General features: G+C 45.7%; 1 protein-coding gene across 7 annotated transcripts in view; it reads left to right on the forward strand.

Annotated features, from left to right (window-relative positions):
- The window catches only part of PRKCQ (protein kinase C theta), a 158255-nt gene extending 151794 nt beyond the window's left edge, over positions 1-6461 (forward strand). For 5 of the 7 annotated variants that reach the window (XM_049704793.1, XM_049704773.1, XM_049704788.1 and 2 more), the window contains 2 exons: positions 3937-4065; positions 6257-6461. In XM_049704793.1, coding sequence (XP_049560750.1) covers positions 3937-4065; positions 6257-6412 — 285 coding nt within the window. In that variant the 3' untranslated portion in view covers positions 6413-6461. The other 2 variants (XM_049704775.1, XM_049704779.1) reach the window with 2 other exon arrangements.
- The last annotated feature ends 4194 nt before the right edge of the window (positions 6462-10655 follow it).

A 10655-nucleotide genomic window follows, 5' to 3' on the forward strand; every position in this document is an offset into this window, starting at 1 on the left:
ATATGCACAATGGAATACTACTCAGCCATGCAAAAGAATGAAATTTTGCCGTTTGCAACAACATGGATGGACCTGCAGGGCATTATGCTAAGTGAAGTCAGTCAGACAGAGAAAGACAAATACTGTATGATATCATTTATATTTGGAATCTTAAAATTACAAAAAACTATTGAATATAACAAAAAAGAAGCAGAGTCACAGATATAAAGAACAAACTACTGATTACCAGTGGGGAGGGGGTGAGGGAGTGGGAGACACAAACTATTGGTGTAAGATAGACTCAAGGATGTATTGTACAGCACGGGGAATATGGCCAATATTTTGTAATAACTGTAAATGGAAAGTAACCTTTAAAAATTGTATAAAATTTTTTTAAAAATTTTTTAAAAGAATTACAGCTGGGGGCTTCCCTGGTGGTGCAGTGGTTGAGAGTCCGCCTGCCAAAGCAGGGGACATGGGTTTGTGCCCCGGTCCGGGAAGATCCCCCATGCCGCGGAGCGGCTGGGCCCGTGAGCCATGGCCGCTGAGCCTGCGTGTCTGGAGCCTGTGCTCCACAACGGGAGAGGCCACAACAGTGAGAGGCCCGCGTACTGCAAAAAGGAAAAAAAAACAGAATTACAGCTGGGACACTGCTGTCCAGTTGACTATTGTCAAAGACACGCCCCTTTCTTCCTCATTTATTCATCCAGGATGTCCTGTCCATTTGTTTGGAAAATGATGGAAAACGAATGATCGCAAACAGAAATACCTCTCCCTTTTGTAGAAAGAGCCATCTGAAGAGGGACTGAAGAGGGAGGGAGATTCCAGTGGCAGGCGCTGAGCCGGGCGAAGCGGGGGTCCATCCCCAGCAGCCCAGCACTGCTTTCTTGCCCAGACAGCCGAATAAATGTAAACAAACTCCAGCTGCATCCTGACCACTTATGTCAGAGATGTGCTTTTTCCTGTAAGTGTAAACCACACTTCTGACAGCTTTTATGGACAAAAATCAAGTCTTTCTTTCATGAACATTTATTCCTTCGGTGCAGCCTCCCGGTGGCAGAGACGATGACCTCCCATAAGGTCAACAGGCATCTTCAGGACCAGGGTGTGGGGGGTGATTGGCTGCAGGGCAGAGAAGATAATTCACTCGTCTGTGCAAAACGGGAAAGGCTTTTGAGTCTCGAGGCTGGAGATCATACGATCTACTCATTATACATTTTATCTTAAAAAAAATTTTTTTTTAATTTCACAGGTACATATGCCAGGCTCAGGAGGCTCTCTGTCACGATCCTCTTGGAACAAATGCCGCATGTTACTGGGGAAAACTAACAGGAAACCTAGCATGTGCACACTTCTAACCTGATTCCCTGAAGCATTTAATTATAACAACACGAGGCTGGGTTTCGGCTTGTTCATGGGGCACTCGCACCTTCTCTCTAACCTTGCTTCATCAAAATATCCTTAAGAAGTGGAAGTCGAACATTTATCAGGATCATTTCAAGGCAAGGGATGGGGGGCAAGTCACTTATTCCCTCTTCTCCTGAAAGCATCAATCTGCTTTTCCCTCTCTTGACTCTTGCTGGTGTCTGAGTCTATAGGAAAGTGTGCTGTACTGTGAACTTTTCTCTAGGCTGTTCTATATGCTGAAACCAAGAGACTAACAGAAGACAGAGACTTTAAGACACGTAATCTAGAAAAAAAGTAGAAAGACAGCTTACTCATGCATTCAACAAACATTTATTGAGTGTCTGCTTTGTACATGGCACTGGGCTGGATTCTGTAAGAAACAGAAACATAAATGATATCTGCCTGCCAGAGCTTACACTACAGCAGGAAAGACAGTCTTTAAATACACACACACACACACACACACACACACAGAGTGTGCTAATTTCCTTTAGTGGAAGGGAGGTGTTCTATGGACCACAGAGGAGAGACCATCCAAAACCAGAAGTAGGAAGGGGTTGCTCATCATTTAGGCTCTACTGCTGGCTAGACCCGTGGTCTTAAGCAAGTTACTTAGCCACTCTGAGCCTCGGTTTCTAAAAGCTTTCTGCTTTTAGAATCTGCCTTTAAAGTCAAGATGGTCTCGTTGAGGCCTCTAGCACAAGACCTGACTCTCAAGGGACATTGGGTGGGATGAGTGATGTAACCAACCATGTGAATATGACTTGAGGAGAGAGAGCTCACCATGGGTGGAGGTAATCAAAGAAAGCTTCACAGAGAAGAGGGGGTGTAAGCTGAATCCTGACAGGTGAGTCAGGATTTAAAGAAGAAGAGGAAGAAATGGGAGTGGATGTGGGGAGAGGGAAACCCTGGCAAGATGGAAATGTCATTGGTGAAGGGCAGAGGTAGGAAAGGCAGATGCGTATGCAATGAGTAGACGTGTCCGGATGGAAGAGAAGGTCACAGTGAAATCAGAGGACGAGTGTCAGCATTGCAGAGAGCCTGGAAGACGGGCCTAGGGGTTCAGGGATGTTAGGACTCACGGGACATAAGGACCACCTTGTCTGACCCTTCATTTTACAGGTGAGGGAACTGAGACTCAGAAAACTTGCCCCAGGCCAACAGACTGAATGACAGTCTCATGTTATATCCACTATGCAGTGATTTTCTAATGGGGTGCTCTGGAACCCTAAGTTTCCATAGAGAGGCCTCAGTGGCCTCCATATGAAAAAGGGGAGAGGAAGCTGGGGCCATTCCAACAATTTACCACTTGGATATACTAGGAGGTCGCATGAGGTCTCACTTGGGCTTTTAGAGGAGTCTCCTAATTAAAAAAAAAGAAAGAAAAACAATCTCCACTTTGCTACAGCTTGGTAGTTAATTAGTTAGTTAGTGATTATAGACTAGAGCTTTTGAAGATTCTGACTACACATAAGACTGACTCTTCTTATGAGAGGGATAAGCAAGAGGTTCAGGCAATGTAGGTGCACATGGAGGTCCAGTCCCGCCAGAACTTCATGAAAAATCACTGCACTTGACTTGGATTCTGTTTTCAAGACTCAGAGTCTCCATATGATACCCTGTAATAAGCAGTTATTTGATACATAAACATCTGGCTGACGCAAGAGAAGAGGTAACTACTCCAGGCCCCCAGGACCCGAGACTATTCTAGGACTCTTCTACTTCCTTAAAGCCCGTGACGTGTTTTATTTAAGTTTGAAGAGTTTCCAGGTTTCTTTCCTGTGCTGGCCAACGTTCATTTTGACCTCATGGGGGAAAGTAATAGGAGAGGGGAGCGCACAAAGAGGAAATACATGTGTGATGGGTCAGAGATGATTAAAGATGATTTGAATAAAGTATTAGTGTCCAGCAGGTTTGCAGGAAGGAAGAGTGATTCCGGATACTCAGATGCCTTACAAAATACAAAGCTGATTGTCAGGGGCTAGTTTATGTCACGCCTGAAGTGAGCTTTTCTTTAGAGCAAGACTGTAATCCTAAGAAAGCAGCTTTTAAAGAAATCAAACTTGATCGATGGACAGTAAACCAAACAACACACACACTGGTCACTTCCTTTCTGCTGTTGGCTTCTACAGACCAGGAATTAGCACACACCTCTGTGTGTGTGTGTGTATTGTTGTTGTTGTTTTAACCCACAAAACAGCCCTGTGAGGAGGATACTTCCCTCACCTTACTGATGAGGGAACTGACTCTATAACTTGCCAGGTCCCATGAATAACAACACAGGGCAAAGCTGATTTCAACCCAGGTCTAGATAACTCAAAACATTGCACTTCTAGAGCAAAGCCCAGACTCTGGAATATTCAGTAGACTTGTTGCCGCTGGTTTGACTTGAGTCGATAGTTTATGGTGGTTGGTAGAAAAACAAGGTTCGGAAATCAGGTGGCAAAAGCCGGGCCCTTCTCTTAGTGGAGTCAAGTGCGTGCTGTCCTGCCTCCCAGGGGCCTGGTTCATCCCTTGAGAAGTAACTGCTCCCCTTCTGCTCCCTTTCAGCTCTTCGTAAGAGAACCTGAAAAGCGCCTGGGGGTGAGGGGAGACATCCGCCAGCACCCCTTGTTTCGGGAGATCAATTGGGAAGAGCTGGAAAGGAGGGAGATTGACCCTCCGTTCAGGCCTAAAGTGGTAAGGAGCCTCCAGGGCCCTGTGGTCCTGCCAGCACAGTCCTCACATCACACCCAGGCTGCCGGGGCCTCGACTTCCCACCCACCCTCTGCAGTTCTTGGAAGAAAGTCTTCTTTAATCAGGCTGTTGGTCTGGGTGGGAGGGGGTGTTACTCACTGGCAGAATTTAACCTGTGTGATCAAATGTATTTGTGTGAAGAACGGATCACCACGTGTACATGTCTTAGACTGAACATGTATATGTGGGGATGACCCTCAGATGCCATGTGGAGCTTTGCACAGGGTGTGTCCAGGCTTCAGGGTCACAGTCCGCATGACCCAAACCTGAGCATAAACCCTGCATCCTTTGACAGGAGTTTTGGATCCATGTTTTCTGTGATATTTATGGAAGTTTCTCGGACATTTGTCATCTGTTCATATAACTACAGACCCCAATGGTAATTGGTAGGTGTTTTCTCATTTAAGAAGTAAACTGATACTTAGAAAAAGACTGGTCTCTAAATTCCCATGTATATACCCAGCAGCAGGAGTCACCAACCTCCCCGAGAAAAGGCAGAACTTCCTGGGTCACCATAAAATGAAGCAAAGATGAGATGAAAAAAGTTCCGGAGATGGATGGCCCAACGTGAATGTGCTTCACGCCCCTAAACTGTACACTTAAAATGGTTAGAATGGTCATTTTTAGGTTATGTACATTTTACCACAACTTAAAGAGTAAATAATAATTTTTTAAGGAGGACAGCAAAGTGGTGGATTTGCCATCTTTACCCATTCCTGGTGATTCTGGGAATAAGGTAGCAACGACCTGGGTAGACATGAACCATCTTCGCATGGCGGTGGCACAGGCTCGTGGATTTCAAAGCAGAGCGTTCACTCCAGAAAGTATCTTCTGTTATTAGTCATGCCAGAAGCAGCCCTGTGCCCCCAGGGCAGGAAGAGTTACTTGTGCTCGACATTTGTCCTAAGCTCTGGAGATGTTCCAAGGGTCCTACCGGCTGGCCTCTAGCACTCTTATTATGCGTAACAGCACCATTTCTACTACATGGGTTAATAATTTGTTTATGATATGATGAATTTTTGCCTTTTTCCAGCTCATCAGAACAACGTCATTCATGTCTCAGCTTCCATGGTAGACTGCAATGGACTCAAGATTTTCCACATAAAAATCAGACATTTCAGCTCTGCTTTCCCTATGCGACAATTCCCAATTCCTCCCGTAGGAAGGGATTTCCCTGACCCGTGGTCTGAGTGGCTGTTTGTAGGCAGAGACCACAGACCACTGGCCTCAGCAGCTCAGGGGCCCCCTTGAGGGTGGGATGGGCCTGGATCTTAGTCACACTCACGTAAGGGTGACATTTGATTACGGCTGCTTTTAATCTTAGAAAGCTGAAGTATACACCATACTGAACAGTATTTATAAATAGGTCTCTTTCTCTGTCATGGGCACCAGTGGACCAGGTGACCAGAAGGGAGCTCACCCCAATCTGTGTTGTCTCTGGAAGACAGTCCAAGATGTTTAATAATAAAATTAATGTGGGATTCTTTTCCCATATAGGCCATTACAGAGTATGAGTAGAGTTCTGTGTGCCACACAGTAGGTCCTTATTAGGAATCTAAAACGGAGTGGATACCTGTATGTGTATGACTGATTCACTCTGCTGTACACCTGAAACTAACACAACGTTGTAAATCAATTATACTCCAGTAAAAATTTTAAAAATAAAAGAATAAAATTAATGTGGGTAGGGGAACCAATGGTAGTGAAGGATACTGATCACCGGGATATATAATCTGCAAAACTCCTGCGATCCTGCGCCCCCTCTGCTGCCACCCCAACCTACCACTCCCCCCCTCCACTGTCCCCTGTAGACTAAAAAGACAGAGATCAAATTGGGGCTTACCACTTTTTCAAAGGTCCTGCTTCATGTAAAGTTATTTGAATGTACACATCATGGAATTCCCGTGTACGAATTTAATTACACTACTGATACGCTGATGAGTCAGGATCTTAGAGATGTTCAATAAAGGCCCTATACAGTCATCTATCAGTATTACTTTCGTTGATGGGCAGGTGCCAACGTTTTCTTATGCAGATTAGAGCCTAGATGACAAAAGCCATGTCTTGAATGAATCATGAATTCAGTGGCTGATTTTCCTCTCTTTTTCTCCCCACCCCTTAAACGCTGGTCAAGAAATCACCGTACGACTGCAGCAATTTCGACAAAGAATTCTTGAATGAAAAGCCCCGGCTGTCATTTGCAGACAGAGCGCTGATCAACAGCATGGACCAGAACATGTTCCGGAACTTTTCCTTCATGAATCCAGGGATGGAGAAGCTGATATCCTGAACTCGCCTCTCCAGACACACGAAGGGATTTGCTTTCTCTCTGTGAACTGGTTCAAGTGACACTTCTTGGGTTCCTTTTCAACTTGGAAAAGAAAAGAAACACTCAACAATAAAGGCCGAGCTCGTTGACCTCCTCACGGACTTTGCATCTGCAGCCAACAATAAAGGCTGAGCTCTTTGACCTCCTCACCGACTTTGCATCTGTAGCAGAAGCCAGCTCTGCTTCACTAATGACGGTGCCCTTTGGATTCTGCCATCATCTCTCACAGCCACTCTTGAAGTTAGGTCCTTCCTTACTGTAGTTATTTACTTGAAGATGGTTCTCCGCACTGTGAAAGATTTGAAAACTTAATTCCACTCTAAGTTATGGCTCTTCATCTGGGCACCAACTCCTGATCAGTGACATACGTGTTGACTCAAGGAGCAGAGTCCAGACTTCTCAAGACTGAAAGTGCACATTGCCTGGCGTAGCACGGGCATCCACTCGGCCGCAGACAAGTAACCACTAACCCATTTTATTCTGTTCACACCTGGGCGAGTGTCAAGGGTAGGGGGTAGGGGAAGCCCTGAACAGGTTCTTATGGGAATTCTTCATAATATACATGCTTGTAACTTGAGATTTACACATTCATTCATTCTGATTTAGCCATGAAATTCACAGGCAAGAGGAAAGTGGGGAGAGTTCGTGTCATCCACGTGCCAGACCCCTACTCTGGTTATCTTGTCAACGTAGAATTAAATTCAGAGTCCAATAAAGATAGAGTCATTTTACTCCTGCCAATAAAACCTTTCCATCCATCCATTTTCAGTTGATTTCAGTATCAGTGGCAGTTTCTCATCACCATCCTCACATTAGAACAGGAAAAAAAAAATGAAGTGCGTAATTCTTCTAGAGAAAAGGTAACCCATCCCTTTATTATACCATTACTGATGATTTGATGACTCCTAAGTCTCTTGAGAGAGACATCCTTCAAGACAAAGACCCATGCATGCTATCTGCAGTGATCTTATTTAATAAGAATTCTAGCTATCCATGTTTAAAATATCTGTGCTGTGTGTATATTTTGATAAAATGTTGTGACTTAATGACAAAGAGGTGCATATGTAAAAATGGAATAAAAAAAGAAAGATGCCTCTTCATAGTTTAATTCCCTACTTGCCCCTCCCCCTGCTCCAAACTTGGTTCTGTTTTAGTTATCATCAAAATGCAGCTAGAATTAATGTTTTAAATTTTGAGAATCATTAAAAATCCCCAACAGGAGAGAAACTCAGATAACCTTTAAGTTATTAGTATTATGTTCCTCCTTTCCTTCCCCACAAGATTTCTTTTTTTTTTTTTCCACTCACTTTCCAACATACTTTATTCCAGATTCCCTACACAGCCTTCAAAGGACCTGCAGGATGAGGTCTTTAGCCTCCTACTCTCAACTTTGCTCAACTGGCTTCAGTCCTAGTGGTTTCCCCACCACCCTGACACAGTTCTGCCTCAGGGCCGTTGCACTTCCTGCTCCCAGTACTTGGGATGCTCTTCCCCCCACAAGCTTCTTGAAGGAGTGATCTCCAACCCCAGAACTCAGCTCTGCCCTCCAACTTCTCTCCTGACACTGCTTCCCCCAAGGACGCCCTCTTGCCAGTTCATGTGAAATGTTCTAGCTCCTCATCTACCCCTCTGCAGCTTTTTATACAAGGAAAGACCCTCTCTTTGATCTTGGCCCCTCGGATGTTCTGACACAGCCCTTTGCTCTTTCATCCCCTCCACCTTTGATTACCCACCCCCTGCTACCCTCGGCTGGCCCCTTTCCCTCCTTCCCCAAATCACCTCCAAGTCCCCTCTTCCCTCCTTGCTTTCACTTTTCCTTGGTTTTCTCCTCCCACGCCATGCCTTCACGAACGCGCAGTGCAGACAATCTCAATCCTCATCCCCAGTTCTAGCCTCTGCCAGGCTTCACACGGGTTCCACTAACTCATCCTGTTCACTTATGATCTTTACCTCTCTTGTAGTCCCTCATTCTATTAACAGCACCATCATGGACCTGGTCATCCAGGCTCAGAACCACAGAGTCCTTGTTGACTATCCCCTCCCCCTTTCTAACCTCCCTCTCTCTCTTACCAAATTCTTATGATTCTGCCTCTGCAACTTTTCCAAACTATATACTTATCTCTACTTTCTCTCCTGCTAATCGTGCCTGGATTATTTAATAGCGGATGAACCAGTGTCCCCATCTTAAGTCTCCTTCTCCATTTTAATTCACATATACAACATATAAACTGTAGAGTGGGAATAACTTTTCCTCTACCTCTTAGGTTCAGTACCTGAGGGCCTGTGAATTAAATGAACAAAATACCGATGAGCAAGAGAAGCATGCTTTTATCTACACACACAACATGCATACACGTGATAAGGTGCTCAAAGGAGTGGTTAGAATTTGGGGCTTAAATAGCTAGCTTACCAGAGGAAAGAGAGGAAGAAGAAAAGCCTCCAACGCAAAGAGCAAATAGGGGTTTCAGGAGACAAGAACGTTTGTGATGACATTTGTCCGCATAGGTATGAGTGGTCTTCCTGTCTTGTTCTCTTCAGGGCCAAAAACTGCCCCCAGATGGAGATTCATGGAAGTAGGTTTACTCAGCCTCCCTCCTGGGATCAGACCCACCCCAAAGAAGGAATTCACGGTGGTCCTTATTTCTCTTAAGTGTCTGCTTTTAGTTAGATAAAGAAAGCTCCAGGAAGGCCTCTCTCTGCATCTACTGAATCTCAAATATCTCTAGCTTAAAATAATTTTTACTATTTATGAAATATAAAACTATTATCTTCAGAAATCAAGGTTATTATCCCCACACCCTCATGTTCAAAACGCTGTGTAATGTTCCCTGGCTGAACCCCATCCAGGGCACCCCACCTTGTCCCCAGACAGCCTCTCTACCATCACCTTTCATCTCTGCCTTTCACTCCCCTGTGCTCCCACTGAGCCGGATTTCTTAGCACTGCCCGTGAACCCCCATCGTTTCCTGCCTCCAGGCCTTCGGGAAGCTAGTTTTTCTGCCTCGAATGCCGCATTCCCACAAGTTCATGTCTTCCTGTCTCCCAAGACCCACTTCAAGTATCAAGACTGCCATGAAATACTCCCGACTTGAGCTGATGTGTCTCTCACCTTGTTAAGGTCCCATCCTATTGTATTTCTCTGTCCATTTCCCAGGCACTCACCATTTTTTCATCAAGCTCTACAAGCATCTGCTTTGCCCCTTTCTGGACTGTACACCCCTGAGGGCAGAATCTCTGTCTAGTTTGTCTCTGTCCTTGCCACACTTCCTTGGTATATTCGGGCTCAAAATGAGTCGTTGGGCAGGTGAGGAAGTAAATGAATGCACTGTGTGGTGTCTGAATGGTGGCCCCTCCAAAGGTATGTCCACCTGGCACCTGCGAATATGACCTTACTTGGTAAATGGGTCTCAGCAGGTGTCATTAAGTTAAAGATCTAGAGGTGAGAGCATCCTAGATTTTATGGCTGGACCCTAAATCCAACATCGAGTGTCCTTACAAGAGACAACAGGGAGAAGAGAAGGCCAGGTGAAGATGGAGACAGAGATTGGAGTGAAGCAGCCCCAAGCCCAGGAACACCTGGGGCCACAAGACGCTGGGAGAGGCCAGGACGGGTCCTCCCCTAGAGCCTGCAGAGGGGGCGTGGTCCTGCCAACACCTTGACTTTGAACTTCTGGCCTCCAAAACTGACAGAAAATACGTTTCTGTTGTTTTCAAGTCACCCAGCTTATGGTAATTTATGACAGCAGCCTTGGGAAATTGATACACACTATTCTATGAAGCCAGCAGTGCGTTAGGAGAAGGCGGCGGTGAGCTTTGTGCCATCCTGCCCATCCGGCCACCACACGTGCAGGCGGGCCATGCCATCCCTGCCAGGCCTTCACCTCCCTCCTCCCACGGCACAACCTCCCACCATCGCCCAGCTTCTCGTCCACGTGAATTGCCCATCGCGGTTCTTACTCTTCTCTCCATTTTTGTCCTGTCACCTCACTTCCCTCGCCTGCTTTTTCCCTCACCGGCCTTCAATATCCTCTTTGACTGCAGAGCTCACAGTTTTTCCGGACACACAGGAAGAAAGCCTCTCTCCGGCGCTTCGTGAGTTGGCATCCTGCCGGTGGGACATCCACACCGCGGTTTATAAACGTGTCAATGTGGTTAAAGAAAACACCCAGTGACACTTGTGAAATCGCAGGAAGGATGACTGTTC

Source organism: Orcinus orca, chromosome 2, assembly GCF_937001465.1.
Source record: "Orcinus orca chromosome 2, mOrcOrc1.1, whole genome shotgun sequence".
NCBI classification, from domain to species: Eukaryota; Metazoa; Chordata; class Mammalia; order Artiodactyla; family Delphinidae; genus Orcinus; species Orcinus orca.